This window comes from Juglans regia, chromosome 15, assembly GCF_001411555.2.
Source record: "Juglans regia cultivar Chandler chromosome 15, Walnut 2.0, whole genome shotgun sequence".
In the NCBI taxonomy this organism is placed as follows: Eukaryota; Viridiplantae; Streptophyta; class Magnoliopsida; order Fagales; family Juglandaceae; genus Juglans; species Juglans regia.
Window position 1 is genome coordinate 3,511,150 of NC_049915.1, and position 20,610 is coordinate 3,531,759.

The window sequence follows — 20,610 nt, forward strand, 5'->3', positions numbered from 1 at the left end:
AATTAAATTATAAAGTATTTTGATTGTAATATAAATTTATCATATAACGTTAAGGAACCTAATGTTATAAATTTAGTTTTGCGGGGTTCTAAAATCTAAATTATAATTCTCATGAAATGTAGTGACTAAACTTGAAAATTACCCATTCAGCATTCTGTATCTGTCCGAGAAGTCGGAAATAGAATCACGAACACCTAAACCGAGAGAGAGAGAGAGAGAGAGAGATGGAGGAAGTGGATGGAGAGGGTTCAGGAGGAAGCATCAGATACACACTGAAGCCGACGCGTATAAGCAACGAGGACATATTGTTTTGCATAGATGCGGACGCGGAATCCCTGGTGGAGATGAAAGCCACGGGCCCAAATGGTCGTCCGCTTACCAGATTGGAGTCCGTCAAGCAAGCTATCCTTCTCTTCGTCAACGCCAAGCTCTCCATTAACCCCGACCACCGATTCGCCTTCTCCTTTCTCGCCAAATCCCCTTCTTGGGTTACTCACACTCCTCTCTCTCTCTCTATTTTCATTCCATTAAAAATTTTCAGATAGAAAATTCTGGCCCTTTGATGTTTTTGTTCATTGGATATGTCTCGAATGAACTCGTGATTATAGAGAATAGGTCCGTTATATTTCCCCTGTTGATCATATTTCAAATAACACTGGAGAATATGTATCTAAAATACTTACTCTATTGTTTGTGTTCCTTGCTTGCTTCGCATGTTGCCTTATTGTTACATTTATGTATAGAAGAAGAAGATACTTATTGGGAAAACTAACATACTGGAAAGAGGATATCTTTGTATGAAGAAGAACAAATTTACTTGTAAAAGAAAGGAATGAAATTTTGGGAAAAAATAAGAAATAGGCTATTTTGGATCCCATAAATTAGGCAACTGCCAAGTTTTCCTTTGGGTACAGATTTCCATCAGAAATGATAGATTTTCATAAGATATATGACCTCAATATTCTTTCTAACCCCATCGCTTAAGTTTCACATCATTTCTACCTAGGCAGATTAATTAATTAAGCTGGGTAAAAGACATGCTGGGTTTGCACTGTGTCCAGGCTCCTAGTCATAAAAAAAGCAGATTAATTAAAAAAACAATTTCCAATTAATAATAACTACCGGTCATTAAGTTTCTTTTTTCCAAAAAAAAAATAAAAAGAGTGGTCAATAACACTCATATAGTTGTAAGCTGTTAATGGGTACATGGATTGAGTGTTCAGATCTTAGACATTGTTAGGCTTCATTCTCCTTTGGGCTTGAAAGGGAAAGACCAGTTAGTTTTCCGCAACTACTACTTGGCTATAACAATATTTTTTACATTAGGTTTTTTCTGTTTCAAAACACATGCATTAGAAAGCGCTGGATAGAGCATCACTAGTTATACCCTGATAAGCTTTTGATACATTAGACATGCTAAAATTTGGCTATGCAGAGACCCCCTTAGTAACGAACATTGATGTAACGCAGTGAAAAAACATTATTGGTTTTGTCTGTGTGACCCAAGTGATATTGGGAACTTTCTTTCTCAGTTTCAGGATTCATTGATGTAACGCAGTGAAAAAACATTATTGGTTTTGTCTGTGTGACCCAAGTAATATTGGGAACTTTCTTTCTCAGTTTCAGGATTTAATGATTAATTTAGAAATTTTTTCGGTTTCTTTCTGCTATCATGTAGCTTAAGAAAGATTTTAGCAGTGAAGTTGAGTTCGCAAATCATGCGCTTCAGTTACTGTCAGCAACTTCATCTTGTGGTCCTGCAGATCTCACCAATCTTTTCCGGGTAGCAGCTCATGAAGCCAAGAAATCCCGTGCTCAGAATCGGATTTTGAGAGTGGTAAGTGGTGTTGAAATAATTTCCATGTATCTGTGTGTTGGTTAACATGAACGTGTTGTTTACTTTACCTATTGATGGGTGCAAATTGTTACCAAATGATGATGATGACCTTCTGTTTCCATGAAAATTCTTTAGTGCTCATTCTACCTAATCTGATATTCAGTATGATGTTTTGTTGCATTTTAGATTCTGATCTACTGCAGATCATCTGCAAAACCACAACATCAATGGCCTGTAAACCAGAAACTCTTTACTTTAGATGTTATTTACCTCCATGACAAGCCTGGACCTGACAACTGCCCCCAGGATGTCTATGATGCACTTGTGGACGCCCTTGAGCACGTTACTGAATACAAGGGCTACATTCATGAGAGCGGAACAGGGCTAGTGCGTGTGCTCTTCCGTCACATGTGTATGCTGTTAGCACATCCTCAGCAGCGGTGCCAACAAGAGTACCTTGACATACCCAAGCCCCTTACAAAGAAGTTGCCTGCATCAGACTTGATACCTGGTGAAGATAACATTCCTGTCTCCAGCCAATGAGAGTTTGAAAAGTGATTTAGCAATCCTGTGTTAATTCTTATATTTTTATTTTGTTTGTCAGTTTAGGGTTTTCTGAAAGAAGTTGATATAAACCTCGTCTTTTTGTATAAATTCTGAATATTTTTCCTTATGAACAGCCTGGATGGGTTGTTAAATGTTACTTGGATTCTGATTATTGCTCATTTTTCTGGGTGGGAGGTGGGTTGTTAACTATTTTTCCTTATTGAACTTTCAAAGTTCAAACATGGACTTTATTTTGGTGAATGTGTTGCATATAGGAAATAAGGTGGCAGGGATTGCACTAATCTCCAATAGGGTACAGTTCTACCAGGAATTATTAAGGCTAACATGTTGGTGAGTTATATCTCATATGGCAAGCATCTTATGGAGCACGATCTTTGGTCTCGTTGAGATTTAGGCTGGTGGAGCTATTGACACATTAGAAAGGGCAATTTGGCCACCACCATTGTTTTAATTTGTGTAAGATGGCCCCTTTTTCTCAGCAAAAAAAAAAAAAAAAAAAAAAGAAGAAGAAGAAGAAGAAGAAGAAAGAAAAGACAAGAAAAGAAAAGGAAAAAGATGGCCCCTTTGGGCATATTATGGTGTTTAACTGTTTATGGAAGAAAAGAAACCTGCCGAGTTTTGAGGATTGTGAAAGATTGGTATCAAGGTTAAGGTATTGAAAAATTCTATTTAGTTTTAATGATACACATTTCAGACTATTGACATTTTTATGATTTGATTTGTAAAAAAAAATTAAAATTTTGAATCTTACAAATTAAATCTTATCACAAAAGCAATGTGGATGATGTGTTTTTCATACCGATTTACAAATAGGACTAAAGTTTTTACTCTTAACAACCTGTATATTAGGATAAATATCCCTTTCTATCATTAATAAAATTTATCTTCTACTGTTTTTTTTTTAATTTTATTTTTAAAGTTATAAACTTATATCTCATATGGTACAATACAATTCAAGTTCCATTCTACTTGGAAAAAAAAAAAAAATTCAAGTTCCATTCGTTTGTTTTATATTTGACATTATATTATATTCACAAATTGGTGTGTAGTAGAGTATTTATATAACATAATTTGATTTGGAAGGTAAATTTTAAAATTTGAATCTTAATATTTAAGTTATGTAGATGGTCAGCTTGATAATAGAATAATTCTTAATAATATTTGGAATTTGATATCTACCAGGGGAGAGGCTAGGGGACAGACGGGTGAATTAGGGTCTTTTATACCCTCTAATAGAATTTTGACAAATAAGCATTATAAGAGAAAAATAATAGACAAGTAAATCTTATTTTTCCCCTCTCTCTTTCTCCATGCAAAACATCACAATCTCGAAACTCTTATTTTCTACATGTCTATTTTCAGCTGTTGTAGATGATCGGCTTGATGATAGAATAACTCTTAATAATATTTGAAATTTGATATCTACCAAATAAGCAATACATATTAACCTCAATAGGATCCTCTTAAGATTTTTAGGGTAACTCAGCAGTGAAGTTCCTTAAGGTTGTGTTTAGACGTTGAATTGAACTGAGTTGAGTTGAGTTTTTTATGAATAGTAGTGAGTTGAGTAGTGGAGAGAGTTATCTGGGGCCCATTTAAACTGAGTTTAAACTGTGTTTGTATATTAAAATGAGTTTAGTACTTTTTATGAGAAATTGAAAAATATTGTGGATTCCACGTATAAAGATGTTTTAAGTTGAAAAATAATGTAGGTCCCACGTGTAAAAAGGTTTTGAGTTAGGATGAGTTTAGTAATTTGAAAGTTGGGTGTTTGGATGTTAGATTTAGCTTAAAGTTAGACTGAATTCAACTGAGTTTAAGAACCAAATGCAAAGCTAAATGGATATTTGTTTTTCTTCTTCTAAATGTTTTGTCACTCTCAGACGATCTTTAATATTTTCTAAATCCGATGGGATTCAAGATAATTGAAAAAGAGAATCTAGTTATAAGTGACTCAATTGTTCCTTAACTGGTACCACTGCCAATTGACATGAAAAGTGGACTAAATTTTCTAATCGATCGATTTTAACTAATTAATTTATTAAATCAAATTAAATAGATATTGATTATTAATCAGTAACATATTTAGGTACGTATTTTGTTGAAAATGATTGAGATATTAAACCATTCATTGATCAGTCGGCTGCAATGTAATTGATTAGGTGAAGTGTTGCTTTTTACGAATTTTCCTGTTCTCAACAGTTAATATTTGGCTTTGATTCTTTGCCGGCTAGAAATATAATGAATACATATACAAATATATATATATATATATATATATATATATATAAAATCATAAATACTTCATCTATTCAATAATTTTACACAATAAAATTTTACAAATTGAAATACTTTAATACAACACGTCAGATTTTAAAATTATTTTTAATATAAAGTAGAATCTACTTAGTAGATATGACGTATTATATTTGTATAAGATATACATAACACTTCTCACACACACATACACACACATATATATATATATATATATATATATATAATGATACAATATATACACACATATTTAAATATGAGTTTTGCTACTTATAAGTTCATACACTGCACACCACACACAGTAATTTATTTTTATTTTTATTTTATTCTTCTCAAAATAATTGAATTCTTCTATTCATCATCTATACACCACGCATTTGGTAAGAGAAAAAAAATAAAAAAAGGATGGTGTGTGGTGTGTGAGGCTTATAAATATAATTTTTCTTTATATATATACATTATGATACATATATGTGTTTACCAATCACAATATTAACTAGAACAGTACACAATTTGAGAAATATTACTCGCCATCTTTTAATTATCGTCATTTTATTATCAAAAAAATTATTTTTTATTATTTATTATTTATTTATTAATTATTTGATATCATGTTAAAAGAATGATAAATTCTATTTGCAATTCTTAAATGGAGACTGCATGTGCAAGACTGCAAGCCTTTCATTAAATAGAAAAAAATATCATTTTGATAAGGATATTATTGTAATTTTAAAAAAATTTAAAAATAAAATTAACTAAACTTATAATATAGTTCTTATTTGAGAATTGTAGATAACATTGCTCCAAAAGAATTTGATCATAAAAGATCGAAAGTTAAAAGATATATAATATCTTTAAAAAATTAAACAAAAGTTAACCAGAAAACTTGAGAAAGTCAACTAAGACAAATTATGTGATCACCAAATCTGTTAATTGATAATCCATTTGATGAGGCTTATCTGCTCAAAGAGATCCGCCGGCATGATTTATCCATAAATAATAATGAGGGATGAACACTCCATGACTTTGAATAATGAATACAAAATGATAATATTTTAAGAGTAATTCTATATGTAATTGTGAAATGTATAAATATCACGTAATCAATTTGAAAAAGAGTAGAGTCTATTATTAAAAAATTAATTTTTTTCATGTGAGTCCCATATTTTATTCACTTTTTTTCAAACGATTATGCGACGGTTGCACAATTCACGATTGCAAATATTTTTTCTCCCAATTTAAATTGACGGTGTTATACAGCATCATTAAAACAATTTGAGAAATTTTAAAGAGATTTTATAAAAATAAACTCATATAATTTGATATAGTATATTAGATAATAAATTTATTTTTATTATAAAGTAGGTCTAACGTATCAAATGAAGCCACATCAATTTATGAATATACTTTTATAAAATGTCTTTATAATTATACACTTAAAAAGAAATTTACCATAAATAATAGTGGGAAACTAGGAGTCTTCTAGAAAAGAGGAAAAAATAGAGTTGGTCGCTAAAAATAGGCTAAGCTGTCCCTTTATAGAAAATAATGTATATGGTCAGCATGAGACTTGTTCTCTCTTCTTCATTAAGTAATTAATCATTTTTGTCACAGAATAATAAATTATTAGTTAAACAAATAGTTTTCATTAGAGAATCTATGTTAATAGTATTTTTAGGGGACCTTTTGTTCTATTAGGGCCTCAGGTAATTATCTTAGTTTCTTCATTCTTGTACCTTCCAGCCGGCCCTGGTTTTCTGCTCTCAGGATGGATTAGAAATTTCAGGTTGACATGTGATTAGAATGTATCTCAAAAGAACCAGCATATAAAAACATATAAATCTCATATTCCCCTTCAAGTGAAAGTTGGCCAAATGTTTTTAAAAAGAGAACTGCTACAGACACAAAGAGATTACACAAAATAACCTATAAATTAATGTGTCTTCATGGAATCCGTTAGATCTACTTTATAATAAAAGTACATTTCAATCTGACGTATCACATCAAACCACATCAGTTTGTAAGTTTACTTTTGTGAAATTCCTTTGTGACTAAAGTATTTTCCTTTTAAAAATGTGAATTAGGTAACTAATCCAAAAGCATACTTTCAGACCTCTGGGAGCCACTTCTACAGTTCAACTCCTTTATAAAATTCTTTTGCTACCACATGCTCACTTTGGGGTCCTTAAATTCAAGATTGAGGAAACTGGAGTTCATTGATTCTTGGACTGTAAAGTAAGTGGAAAACAGAATAAAATAATTTTCATCTGTAATGGGAATCTGCTCATCAGTTGCATCCCTGAGTATTCATGATGCTGAGTGTGGCCATGAAAATGCTATATTCATCCAAGGAAATAATGTTTCTAATGGTCTTGGTTCTCTTTACTCTAGGCAAGGTAGCAAAGGACTAAACCAAGATGCAGCTATTCTTTACCAGGTTTGTCAATGGTTTCTGATCTATGGTCCTTGTTTTTACTGACTCTGCTTGGATTAAGATTGAGTTGGGTTTTCATTCCCTTGAGAAAGAGATTACTTCTATAGTTTGTTTCTCTTACATGAATTGGCTTTAGAGTTTTCATTTTTCATTTTCTATTGCAAAATCAAACAAATAGGAAATAAAGTTTAAACAAATGTGTACTAATGTTATTTGGATCCTTCATCGAAATGGTTCTTTTTTTATTTTTTTCATAATTTAGGGCTATGGAGTGGAAGATGGAGCTCTGTGTGGTGTTTTTGATGGGCATGGGAAGAATGGTCAAGTAGTGAGCGAGCTTGTATGTAACCATCTGCCTTCACTCTTACTTAGCCAAAAGAATGCTCTCTCAAAGGTTAATTTTTATATGTGGAAAGAGGCTTGTGTCAGTGCCTTCAAGTTGATGGACAAGGTTATAGAGCTTCAAGTGATTTTGGACAGCTCTTGTAGTGGAACCACTGCTGTTGTTGCCATAAGACAGGTAAAAGAGACTTTTAAGTACATATGAACAAGTTATTTTTGGTTTGTTTTGCATTTAAATTGATTTGGAGAAGTAATTTATCTTTATTTTTCTATGTTTTCTTTTGGATGATTGAAAATTTAAGCAGGGCCAAGATCTTGTTATAGCTAACCTTGGGGACTCAAGGGCTGTTTTAGGGACACTTACCAAGAATGGGGTCGAGGCTGTTCAGTTAACCAGAGACTTAAAGCCAGGCTTGCCTTGTAAGACCTTATTTCCTTATGTTGGTACCTGTCATTTTCATCCACCTTGTTACTACTGAATTCCCTGATTTCAAGTGGATTTCCACATTTAGTGAATGACCAATTTCCATTTCGATATAGCTGAAGCAGAAAGAATAAGGAACTGCAATGGCCGGGTGGCTGCACTAAACCATGAACCGCACATTCAACGGGTATGGCTGCCCCATGATGACACTCCAGGCCTTGCCATGTCACGAGCTTTCGGAGACTTCATTCTCAAAGACCATGGCATCATTGCCATCCCGGATATCAAGTATCACCGCCTAACTCCCGACGACCAATTCATCATTCTTGCAACTGATGGGGTAAAGGCCATATGAATGAAATGTTACTTTTTACATATTCAAGTGTTCATTTTGCTTTCATTTTATATTTGGGATCAGGAACCTCAAGAATAACATCTAAAAAAAGGGGTATGAAAAATGTAGGTTTGGGATGTTCTAAGTAATGATCAAGTTGCATCCATTGTGTGGGAAGCAGAGAGTGAACAAGAAGCAGCAAGACTGGTGGTGGAGGCAGCTACCACTGCATGGAAAAATAAGTCTCCTACTGCAAAAGTAGATGACTGCAGTGTGGTTTGCCTCTTTTTGCAAAAGAAACATCATGTTGTGGCAGTGGACACTTGAACTATAAACATTTTCTTGATGAAATTTAGAGTTATTCTGTTTGACACTTGAGTATTTTTTAAGATTTGGAAGCCACAAATCCATGTAAACACTGGTTAAACAGCAAGTCCAGTGGAAGATATATACCTATAACAACTGCTTTCAACAATGTAACTATATTAAGTTTATGATATTGTTAATAGGGAAATGCTTATCCCACCGAGTATAGCTACCGAGAAAGGCTACCGACGGTGGTTTTTTTTACTTAATGATTAATGAAGTATTTTTAAATGAATTTGTAATATATATAAAACATTTGCACCTATGGGTAGAACATCTCGGGACACCTCTCGGTGTCCCTAGCAGCTCCCAGACTCATAATCGCACAACGCCATTAAATACACCAAATTTGTTTTTTTTTTTTTGGCAAAAATACTTGCCAAATATTAGTAGTTCATACATAATTGTCACGATATTTATTTGAGTCACGATATTATTGGAAACTAAGTTGTGTTTGGATGTTAAAGTGAGTTGAGTTGAGTTGAGTTGAGATGATAAAATATTGTTAGAATATTATTTTTTAATATTATTATTATTTTGAGATTTAAAAAAGTTGAATTGTTTATTATATTTTATGTTAAAATTTGAAAAAGTTGTAATGATGAATTGAGATGAGTTGAGAGATATTTGATAACCAAACGAAGCCTAACACTCTTTGTTACCACCTAAAAGTCAATATGAACTCAATATAAGTTCACGAATTAAGAGGTTTGGATACAAAAAGTTTTTTTAAAGGATCATGCTACAGCCCCGGCTGGGGGCTCCCGCTGAGAGCTCTCGCTGGGGGCTGTAGCATATATTGTATGTGTTTTTTTTTAAGTTATTTTTTATATAATTTTTTTTAATATTTTTTAATATTTTTTAAAAAATAAAATAAATTTAGAACATTATTAAAAATACTTTCTTAATCAAGAAGTAAAAAAAAAGTTATTAAAAAATATTTCCTTAATCACGAAGTAAAATAAAAAATTATAAAAAAATATTTTATATTTTACTTCGTGATTAAGTAATTATTATTTAATAATATTATAATTTTTTTATTTTTTAAAAATATTTAAAATCATTAAAAAAATCTATATAAAAAAAAATTAAAAAATACACATGATAAAATACACTAGAGCTCCAGCGGGAGCTCCCAGCGGGAGCCCCCAGCGGGAGCTCCAGCATTTTCGTTTTTTAAATGCGTGTTTAGGATTACCGAAGGAAATATAATTTATAGCTTTAGGATTTATAGATTAGAGTTTAAATAATAAGTTTTAATATTAAAAAGTTATTTATTATTTGGTAATTATGTATTTAAAGCACTTTTAAACATGCTACATTTGTTTAAAAATAAATTTAAAAAGTGATTTTTGTTAAGTTTATGACCATATACTTTAAAGTTGAAAAGTTGTAATTATCTTAAATTTGTATGAGTATTTCCATCAATTAACAATTTTTTTAAAATTTGAATTACGTTTCGCATTATCTAGAAAAACACTTTTGAAGAAAAAAATAAAGTTTTTAATTTATTTGAGACTAAAAAGTATTTTAATATATAACATTCAAACAGTCTAATTTTTTTATTAAGAGTACTACTAAGATGCCGCCTAGGAGTGACCAATTTATTTTATTTTATTATTTTATTTTTTTAACATCCTTAAACATTTTTAAAATATATAAAAAAATATCAATATACTAATAGTTATTTCCTTAATTAGTAAGTTAAAAAAAATTAAATGCATGAACAGTCAAAATGAGTAAACAAAATGAGAGGATATACTAGTATTATTTTTTCATTAAAAAACTTTTAAGGCTATTTAAATACTTTTTAAGACTCCTAACACAACTCCAAACAACTCTAACTTATTTTTTTTTATCTAATCATTACAATTTTATTAAATTCTTATACTAAATATAATAAATAATTCACAACTATTCTTTTATTACAATTTTTTTTATTAAATATTTTTTTTATCTAAATTAATCTTCGAAGATAGGTTTCGTTTATTTTCACAACTGTTCTTATCTTATCTCATTTAATCATTAAAATTTTTTTAAACTTTTATATAAAATAAATAAACAATTTAATTTATCTTATCACATCATATATACAAAATTAGTTTCAATAGTGACTTTTATTTATATTTATTCTGTTTGAAAACAAACGGTAGCTACTCATTTCTTTTTCGTGGTACAGATAAATCTGAAGAGCTACTTGAGGTTGATCCGCTTTTCGTGGCGGATTGCGAAGATTGGTTCATTTCATTGAAATTTGCAGAAAGGTGGTCGAGATTCCGATTTCAAAGGTTTCAAATACGGAGCAGAGTTTGATTTCTGCTTCTTGTTTTCACGCGATTTATCATCTGAGATATTTTAAAGTGTTAATTCCTGTTTTACAGATACATTTCCAAGAGCTTTGCGTTGTTTTTTTGGAAGAAATCTGCAAGCTTTTAACGAAAAAGTGAGGAGAAATTCTCTGTTGCGACTGTAGAAGAATCTGTGTGGTACAGGTTTGAAATCATTATCCGATGGAAGATCGAGAAATTGTAAAGTGATGGTTTTCAAATTCTGCTTAAGAAACTTATGTTTGTTCCTGAAAATCGAGAAATTTGATCTTGGCGAACTGGGTTTGTACGAAAAATTATTCTCGTCGTCTCTTACGCACACTAATATATGTTTATTATCGAAAAATGTTATATATTAATTATTATTCGCGTCCATATTTTATATTTATAATTTTTTTATAAAATATAAAATATTTTTTTATAAAATATAAAATATAAAATATAAAATAATAAATAATAACAAAAAAGAAGAATTTTTCTTTATCACATTCTACTCTACATAATATATATTTATTCTTTTTTAATCTTTTATTTAAACACACGATGCAAATTTATATACAAAATAAAAAAAAGATTAATAATTCCACTGTATCTCTTCAATTTATTCATTTTGTTTACTTTTAGTGCAAATTATGTGTTTTTTTGTCTTTTTATTTCAAATATTTTTTAAATATGTTCAAATATTTTTAAAAAATATTAATATATTAATAATTATTTTTTTAATCATTAAATAAAAAAAATTAAATATATAAACAGTAAAAATGAGAAAAGAAAATGAAGCATTATTAAAAATCCCAGCATTATTATAAATAGACGGCCAGATGGATCTGGCCGTATATTTATAAGCAACGGCCAGGATTAATTAATTGAACCGTATTTATGGCAGTACCGCCAATCAGAAACCCCAGCTCTACGCCATGAATCGCATTGTCGTCGTCCTCTTCTTCCTTGGCCTCTACGCCTACGGTTCGGCCTCGGCGGGTAGGGACCTGCCTGGAGACCATCTCCGATTGCCCTCTGAAGCTTCGAGATTCTTCGGCAGAGTTGGTGGTGCCGTTGATGATAAAGACGACGACTCATCAGGGATCCGATGGGCGGTTCTGATTGCCGGCTCCAATGGTTACTGGAATTACAGGCATCAGGTTATTTTACCTTCCCGTTTCAATTAATTTACAATATTGAATTATTCTATTTCTTGATCGGTGCATCTCGAGTTTCGAAAGCATCTAACTTCCTTTCCATTATTCTTTTTCGCCTCTCGTTTTTTTTTTTAACCTTATAGATATCCTTGTGGTTTCATGTCCGGTTTTTCCCCCCGAATAAAGTTGCTAAAAATATAGGTATTAGCGGAAGTGTGAAGAACTCGAACGTTGTAAGCTAAAAAAATTGAATGTCTTTTGCTTTTCTCGGGTTTTCCATGAATTATTTCTTGAGAATTCTTCAGCTCTTATTTCTTATTGTTTGATTTGGGTTTTAAGAGCCTTCAATTTGGTTCCTGAGAACAATGAAGTTAATAGGAAAATGATTTGTTTTCTACTGTCATGTTGCTGTGTTCTCCATGGTGTCCAAAAGCACAAACAATTGACTTCTAAGTTCTAATTTGCAAAAGCACAGAGATTCAACTTTTAATTTGCTGCACGCCCAGTTTGATTTCTCCGATTCTAAATATCATAGATTTCCTTATTAATTAATTTTCAGATTTACCGATCAAAAAAATGTTTTTCAGATTATTTTAAAAGAACCTAATAATCATTATGTATTCGTTTTTTTATTTGTGCACATTATACAACAGTCTAGAGCGGTAAGATTCTGTGGGAATTCAATGTTTAAGACTTCCTATATGCTTAGGAATATTATTTCAATGAATTATATAGTTTCTGTGCATCCATAAGTTAGCCTGGTTTTATTTTGGTTTCAACAAGGATTACTCTGTTGTATTTGAAAAGGACCTTGAAACAATGAGCCCAATAGAATTGAGTTGGTGGCGGATTAGGTTGTGTCATGCTTATGTATTAATTTGATGCTGGAGTCATTAGCTCGTCTGAATGACTACTGATTTGGTTGTATAATAAGTATGAACATGCAGTCAATATTTTTTTTTTATTAATTTTTAGTTGAGAAGTAATATATAAATAAAACATATAAAAATATATATATATATATAAATAAAAAATGTAATCAAGTATATTCCTTGTTGTAATTAGATTCTGTGGAATTTTATATGTTGATCCTACTGTGATGCAATCCCAATTTGAATCTTACCATTTTGTAATGGTTCTTGGGAACAAGAATGTTGTATTAATGAGGGAGAAAATAGATGTTACAAGATGGAGAAAAAGGATTCATTTTGAGATGAGACAAGAAAATCATGTGCTTGGCAGCATAATGCAAATCTGTTGACTAGCTTTAATGGATTCCTAATGCCTGAATGAAATAATAAGATCAATTTATTATTCGTTTTTATGTTATGATTGTCTTTGACATGCCCATGTTCTATTTAGAGCTTAGTAAGAACATCATTTCTTGTTTGTAGTTGGGATTTTATTGTTTGATTCAGTTTTTTTTCTCCTTTTAAACTTCCTCACAGGCTGATATTTGTCATGCCTATCAACTCCTGAGGCAAGGTGGTTTGAAAGATGAAAACATTGTTGTTTTCATGTATGATGACATTGCTTTCAATGAAGAGAACCCTAGGCCTGGAGTTATCATTAACAGCCCACATGGCCATGACGTGTACGACGGAGTACCAACGGTTGTGTTTCTGTCCTTAAGATCTTTACCTACTACTTACATAAAAAAAGATTTTTACCTACTACTAAGTTGTTATTTTCCCCCTCATGTTGTGGATTTTCTTGTGGCAGGATTATACTGGGGAAAATGTTACTGTTGACAACTTTTTTGCAGTTCTCCTTGGAAATAGAACTGCTCTTACAGGGGGCAGTGGGAAGGTTGTGGATAGTGGTCCTAATGATCATATTTTTGTATATTATAGTGATCATGGGGGTCCTGGTGTGCTTGGTTAGTAGCTCTTTACAACCTTTCGTTGATTGCAGGTCTTATTTTTATAGGATTTGTATTCTTGAGCACCAGTTTGTTCTCAGAATTTGTCACAGAATTACATCTCTGGAAGTATCTGTTCAGCAGTTAAAACATTGAATCCCCACTATTCCCTTTTTCATGATCATGCTTTTCTACATTGGTAACTATATGTCCAATCTCTACTGTAACCCCTTGAAATATACTTAGTGGTCAACTTATCAAAAAAAATATATATATACTTAGCGGTCCAACCTGATTATGTCAGTCATGTGTTTACAAGAAGCCACATATTAAGAAACAAAAAAGTTTTTCCAATAAGCTCAGCAGATCTTAAACTTGTTTAAAATAGTCAAGAATCTTAGATGGAGTTTGGAGAAATGAGTTTTTATGCTGTTAAATACATTTTATCAGGATTAGTTTACAAATTTTGTTCACACTATTATTGCTTGCAATTATAAATGATTTGATTTGTTGATGAATTTTATATTTTGTTAGCCATACTGTAATTTTTTGCCAGGGATGCCTACCAGTCCTTACCTCTATGCTGAAGATCTGATTGAAGTCCTGAAGAAGAAGCATGCTTCAGGGACCTATAAAAGTTTGGTACGTAATTAGTTTAACTGTCATTTCCTTTAGGCACATTATGTTTTGGTAGGAACTTAACTTTTAAGCTGGACGACTTTGTAAAATTATAGGTATTTTATCTTGAAGCTTGCGAGTCTGGTAGCATATTTGAGGGCCTCCTTCCTGAAGGTTTGAACATCTATGCAACTACAGCAGCAAATGCAGAAGAGAGCAGCTGGGGAACTTATTGCCCTGGAGATTATCCTGGTCCCCCACCTGAGTATGGAACCTGCTTGGGGGACTTGTATAGTGTTGCTTGGATGGAAGACAGGTATGCTTAAAATTTCTTATTGAGAATTCATGTCATAGAATAAGAGAAGAAAAAGCTGCTTGCAAATATCAGGTTCTCTCCCAGAAAATGAAAAATGTCATATTGTGGAAATCTTGGATATTAAATGGATGTTGGCTGATACCTATTCCATATTTTTCCAATGCTCAACATGTAGTATCATGCAGCTTTTCCTCTTCAGTTGTTTTGATTTGATCACCATTGTTAAGGTGTTTTATTATGATGAACTACAAAAATTTAGATCATAAAAATTATATTCTCCACGTTTCACATTTTTATGTGAGTTTCTTAACAGTCTGAATTTGTGGTCAGTGACATTCACAATATGCGGACAGAAACCTTGCACCAGCAGTATGAACTGGTAAGCTCAGTCACTCCCAGTGATATTATTGGTAGGGTTAATGTTTGTTGTCATGCACTTAAAATATTTTAGTCTAATTTGGGTCATGGCGGGCCTATGTTCTTTCATATCAACAATAAGTTCAAATACAAGGACCATATATGCGTGTCTCAAGTGCCTGTTGTAGTAAAATTGTCTAGTTGCCGTCTGGGATCTTATGGAGTACTGATAGCGTTTTATGTGTTAGTGATGCTGCTCTTCCTGTTACTGGGGCAACACCTTTTCTGTTTAGTAACATTTATCTTGTAAAAGAAATGAGTTCATTATGCTTGGCATTCACAGGTCAAAACAAGGACTGCTAGTGAAAATTATGCTTACGGCTCTCATGTCATGCAATATGGTGACATAGATCTTAGCAAGAACAATCTCTTCATGTATATCGGTACAAATCCTGCAAATGACAACTACACTTACATTGATGAAAACTTTTTGAGGCCATCTAAGAAGGCGATCAACCAGCGGGATGCCGATCTTGTCCATTTCTGGGATAAGGTTTTTTTCTCTATTATGCCTTGTGGAGTTTATCTTTTGCTCTTGCCCTTCATTCCTACTAATGCAAGGGGCTCTTTATCATAACAAACATGGGTAATTAAATTTAACCTTTTTATCTTGATTCAAACTCTAGGCTATGTTTGGGTACCAAACATTCCTCAACACTTTTCAAGTATTTTCTTACTTTTGAAAATACTTCACATGCCAAACAACTTAAAATACTCTCAATGGGACCCACAAACCCACTTCAATCTCTACTCATAACTATTCACAGACATTCTATAATACTTATCACTATTACATAACACTATAATATATGAATAAAAAATAAAATCACTATAATATATGAATAAAAAATAAAATCATTATAATATATAAATAAATAATAAAATAATAAAATCATTATAATAAAATATAATGATAATATATATAACTATTAAAATCATTTATTTATTTATTTATATATTATAATAAAATCATTATAATATATATAACTATTAAATATAAATAAAAAATAAAATCACTATAATATATAAATAAAAAATAAAATAACTATAATATTTATCACTATTAAATATAAATAAAAAATAAAATCACTATAATATATAAATAAAAAATAAAATCATTATAATATTTATCACTATTAAATATAAATAAAAAATAAAATCGCTATAATAAAATAACTATAATATATAAATAAAAAATATTTATCACTATTATATATAAATAAAAAATAAAATCGCTATAATATATAAATAAAAAATAAAATAACTATAATATATAATAAATAAAAAAATAAAATTACTGTAATATTTATCATTGCTATAATATATAAATAAAAAATAAAATCACTATAATATATAATAAATAAAAAATAAAATTACTATAATATTTATCACTATTAAATATAAATAAAAAATAAAATCATTATAATATATAAATAAAAAGTAAAATCATTATTATATATATAAATAAAAAATAAAATCACTATAATATATAAATAAAAAATAAAAGCATTATAATATTTATCACTATTATATATAAATTAAAAATAAAATCATTATAATATTTATCATTATTATATATAAAAGTAAAATAAAATCACTACAATATTTATTATTAAAAATCAAATCACTATAATATTTATGGGACCTACACATTTTTCAACTACCTACTCAAAAGTCAACAACTCAAAATACTTCACACATCCAAACAACTCAAAATACTCTCAATGGGACCCACAAACTCACTCCAATCTCTACTCGTAACTATTCACAAACATTCTCAACACTTTTTAACACTTTTTAACACCCAAATGTACCCTAATGCTCTAGTTGCAAGCATAAGCATTTAGGTGCGCTGCAGTATATAGTGTTAACAATATAACATTTTGGTTGGACGCTGTCAGCCTTTAATTTTAGCTATAACTGTTGCTTTTCTTGCTATATCCATTGGCAGTACCGCAAGGCTCCAGAAGGCTCTCCCAGGAAAGTTGAAGCTCAGAAGGAGTTTGTTGAAGCTATGTCACATAGGATGCATTTAGATGACAGCGTCAAACTTATCGGGAAGCTACTATTTGGAATTGAGAAAGGTCCAAAGGTTCTCAACAATGTTCGACCTGCTGGGCAACCTCTTGTTGATGACTGGGGCTGCCTTAAGACTCTGGTAATATTACCAATCCCCAGCATCTCCTTGAACTCCATGAACACTTTCTTATTCTATTCTGATCGGTTTAACCAAAAATAACCCAGATCCACTAACTGCTCATCTGGCTGCCACATAGAGGCTGGGCCTAGAAAACTCCCACAATTTCTCTTTTTTCTGTTATAATTTCTTGTTGGAAAATATCAGTGGGACCATTGACTTGAAGAATTAGCTGAGCTTTTTAGCATATATTCTGTGGCTGCTACGTTTATGCGTTAAATGCGTATCATGATAAATCGTCTTTTTAGGTGCGGACTTTTGAGACACATTGCGGATCACTATCTCAGTACGGGATGAAACACATGCGGGCCTTTGCAAACATTTGTAATGCTGGGATTCTGAAGGAGCAGATGGCTGATGCATCAGCTCAGGCTTGTGCCTCCTTTCCTTCTGGGCCCTGGAGCTCTCTGCACAAGGGATTCAGTGCATGATTCAACCTCAACGCATGACTTGAATGCCAAAACTTGAAATGTGGTGATATACATAGATATTATATTATATTGTCTTGCTGTATTTTAATGATGGCTCTTATGATTGCTTCAGTGTGGAATGTAAATAGAATCAAGATCTTCAGACAGGCTTCTCTGTACTGGACTACATATATGAAATGTAATTAACATGACAGTACTTGTATTGTTGATATGAATTTGCACATGATTTTCATATGTAACCAGAGCAGCTACTGCTAGGGCTGAATATATATATATATATATATATATATATATATGTTCTTCTGCCGTTCAAGGATCAGAACAAGGGCAGATTTGGTAATCAAAACAAAACATAAAATTCTCATCTCATTTCATTATTATACTTTTTTCAAATCTCCATACAAAATATAATAAACAATTCAACTTTTTCAAATCTCAATACACTTTTTTCAAATTCTAAAACAATAATAATATTAAAATATAATATTTTAAACTTCAAAATAAAACACAAAATTCTTATCTCACCCCTCAAATCTGTCCTAAGAAAATCACTACATCAATAATAACTCCGAGCTGGTGGAGTTCAACTTGCAAAGCCAAGGAAAATATGGTGATCTATAAGGTATATCCATCAATCTTGTCCTTGAACTGAAAGGCCTATGAAGAACAGAATCAAAGTGGATTGCTTGTAATACATCAAGCTTTGACATGGTCAATTTAGGTGGATTTCACAATCATGGGGCTATTTGTTGTGATACAAGCACTCTTAAAGAGTCCTAGACCTAGAGTTGTACCATGTTAATCTTTTCTTTTCCTGCCTAAAATTATGCTCCCTTGCTGAAAAACGTCTTTCCGCACAAAAAATATATAAACAAAGAATAAATTAGATAACTTAATGCGATACAATAGATTAATGTCAGTCACTTTTTATTGGAGAGTAGACTTGCCGCCAGATTATTATCCTTCCACTGCATCTAGTCTATGGTTCTGCAAAGCGGAATCACAGGTGGGGGGACACCATAATGAGATTTCTCAATCTCAGCAAGTAAAGCCATGGATTAACACAAAAATATAAGCACGAAAAAATATGAACATTTCACATCAAAGGAGAAAAATTGAGATATTTAGCATTACCAGAATTGTACAAAACCAATTTCCTTTTCAATATTTACAGAAAAAGTCACTCAAAAATCACCTTTTTGTTTGAAAAACTACCATTTAATTAAGGTATGCACCATGGTCTCTCCTAGGGGCCATCCGCACACTCTGACTGACTCCCTTCGTCATACCACAGGTAATGACCGCGCGTGTGACTTCATAGCGAGCGATGCTCAGTTTCGCGCCTGGCACATATGACCAGGCATCCTCTAGCCTCCGGCAACAGAGAGGCCACATAGTCGGCATGAGAGTATTACCATCTTGCCTGAGCCAAACTAGGGAACGTCACTCAGTTTTACACGCTCTCGAGTGACCATAGGAGCTCTACCTAGATAATACCCCATCTCGGCTTGGAGTCGTGATTCATATAAAATCTATACAATCATTTTAATTACGCATGCTAGGGGTGTACAAAAACCACCCAAACCGGCCATAACTGAGTCAAACCGGCCGCCAGAGTACGGAATCGGCCGAAACAAGCAGGGAGCCGGTCGATTGAAGGCAAAAATATATCAAAACCAACATCGATCGGTTTGGTTCCGATTTGAACTTGGTTCAAACCAATGAACTGACCGATTATATATATTTTAAATTATGCCTATATAAAACGACGTTGTTTCACTTAAATGAGTGAAGTGATGTCGTTTTAGGTCTGCAGTTTGTAAAAAAAAAAAACTAAATGAAACGGCGTCGTTTTGACCTAGGGTTTAAACACCTCTCCCTCTTCTTCTCGACTTCGACTTCCTTATCCCTTAGACTCCATTGGATATCTCTTTCTAGTCTCCCTTTCCAAACTTCCAGAGAAGGCACAACGCATGCAGCGACGTAGAGGCCAGAATTTCACCCCTTTCGTGACTCCATCAAGTTCATCCCCCTAAGCCTGTCAACTGTTCCCCTACCTCCGTCCCTCGCCCGTTAAAAAAACCCCCCACGCCCACAGTCACTGTCGCACGCTGTTGATTTTCTTGAAGTGAGATTTTATTCTCACTTGGCTCACTTTGCAGTTCTCACGCTCATCTTGAGAGTTGAGGCAATCTTTTTTTTTTTAATTTTTAATGTATTCGGTTTTGATGTGTTTAATTAATCATTATATTAATTATCAATTTATTTTACATATTATTTGTTGTTTAAATTGTTTTTTGTGTATCTACAGGGATTGAAAAATTTTGGATCAAATTATTGGACTGTGAACAGTAATCCGAGACCTAATTCTCACTGTGAGTATTCTTATTAAATCAAATTATTAACTTGTGCGCTGATTTAATATTGTGTTGTAAATTGTTTTGATTCTTGAAATCAATTGTGAGGTTGTGAGCGAACTAAAATCTAGATTAGAGTCTTAGACTTTTGATGTTTGTCATGTTACAAACCAGCTGTTGTATAATTATGTTGATGTTTGTTCTTTGTTTGTTTTAATTTGTTGTGTTTTGTAATTAATTATGTATTTAATTTTTCATATGTTAGATGGATTCTTCGTCAAACCCAATTGATTTTGATTCGAATGAACAAATAATTAATTTGGGAGAGACCCAAACACCAAGACCCCCCAAGTGCCCATAATAGTA

General features: G+C 31.9%; 3 protein-coding genes across 5 annotated transcripts; all 3 read left to right on the forward strand.

Moving 5' to 3' along the window:
• The first annotated feature begins 106 nt into the window (after positions 1-106).
• Positions 107-2,603, forward strand: LOC109008853. The gene is made up of 3 exons (XM_018989089.2): positions 107-488; positions 1,679-1,837; positions 2,024-2,603. Exons 1-3 carry the CDS (start codon positions 225-227, stop codon positions 2,378-2,380), a joined length of 780 nt encoding a protein of 259 aa, XP_018844634.1. The 5' UTR covers positions 107-224; the 3' UTR covers positions 2,381-2,603.
• A 4,306-nt stretch (positions 2,604-6,909) lies between these two features.
• On the forward strand, positions 6,910-8,670 carry LOC109008828 (probable protein phosphatase 2C 72). Its single transcript, XM_018989060.2, has 5 exons — positions 6,910-7,118; positions 7,378-7,635; positions 7,763-7,877; positions 7,998-8,221; positions 8,345-8,670. Exons 1-5 carry the CDS (start codon positions 6,954-6,956, stop codon positions 8,540-8,542), a joined length of 960 nt encoding a protein of 319 aa, XP_018844605.1. The 5' UTR covers positions 6,910-6,953; the 3' UTR covers positions 8,543-8,670.
• Positions 8,671-10,704: 2,034 nt separating this feature from the next.
• Positions 10,705-18,121, forward strand: LOC109008852 (vacuolar-processing enzyme-like). Of its 3 annotated transcripts, none has more exons than XM_018989087.2 (11): positions 10,705-10,869; positions 10,963-11,073; positions 11,795-12,050; positions 13,496-13,660; positions 13,770-13,926; positions 14,465-14,550; positions 14,643-14,842; positions 15,173-15,221; positions 15,543-15,752; positions 17,211-17,417; positions 17,705-18,121. In XM_018989087.2, exons 3-11 carry the CDS (start codon positions 11,826-11,828, stop codon positions 17,885-17,887), a joined length of 1,482 nt encoding a protein of 493 aa, XP_018844632.1. In that variant the 5' UTR covers positions 10,705-10,869; positions 10,963-11,073; positions 11,795-11,825; the 3' UTR covers positions 17,888-18,121. The 3 variants fall into 3 exon arrangements, with proteins under 3 accessions (XP_018844632.1, XP_035541636.1, XP_018844633.1); XM_035685743.1 differs by having other exon boundaries at positions 10,738-10,869; positions 10,963-11,024; XM_018989088.2 differs by having other exon boundaries at positions 10,742-10,845.
• The last annotated feature ends 2,489 nt before the right edge of the window (positions 18,122-20,610 follow it).

Bases quoted from the DNA above. Each gene is read 5' to 3' on its own strand.
- LOC109008852 (XM_018989087.2), top strand. From the start codon at position 11,826: ATGAATCGCATTGTCGTCGTCCTCTTCTTCCTTGGCCTCTACGCCTAC. The intron at 12,051-13,495 runs GTTATTTTACCT...ACTTCCTCACAG, and splicing joins ACTGGAATTACAGGCATCAG to GCTGATATTTGTCATGCCTA. The intron at 14,551-14,642 runs GTACGTAATTAG...GTAAAATTATAG, and splicing joins CAGGGACCTATAAAAGTTTG to GTATTTTATCTTGAAGCTTG.
- LOC109008853 (XM_018989089.2), top strand. From the start codon at position 225: ATGGAGGAAGTGGATGGAGAGGGTTCAGGAGGAAGCATCAGATACACA. The intron at 489-1,678 runs GTTACTCACACT...GCTATCATGTAG, and splicing joins TCGCCAAATCCCCTTCTTGG to CTTAAGAAAGATTTTAGCAG. The intron at 1,838-2,023 runs GTAAGTGGTGTT...GTTGCATTTTAG, and splicing joins AGAATCGGATTTTGAGAGTG to ATTCTGATCTACTGCAGATC.
- LOC109008828 (XM_018989060.2), top strand. From the start codon at position 6,954: ATGGGAATCTGCTCATCAGTTGCATCCCTGAGTATTCATGATGCTGAG. The intron at 7,636-7,762 runs GTAAAAGAGACT...AAATTTAAGCAG, and splicing joins CTGTTGTTGCCATAAGACAG to GGCCAAGATCTTGTTATAGC. The intron at 7,878-7,997 runs GTAAGACCTTAT...ATTTCGATATAG, and splicing joins CTTAAAGCCAGGCTTGCCTT to CTGAAGCAGAAAGAATAAGG.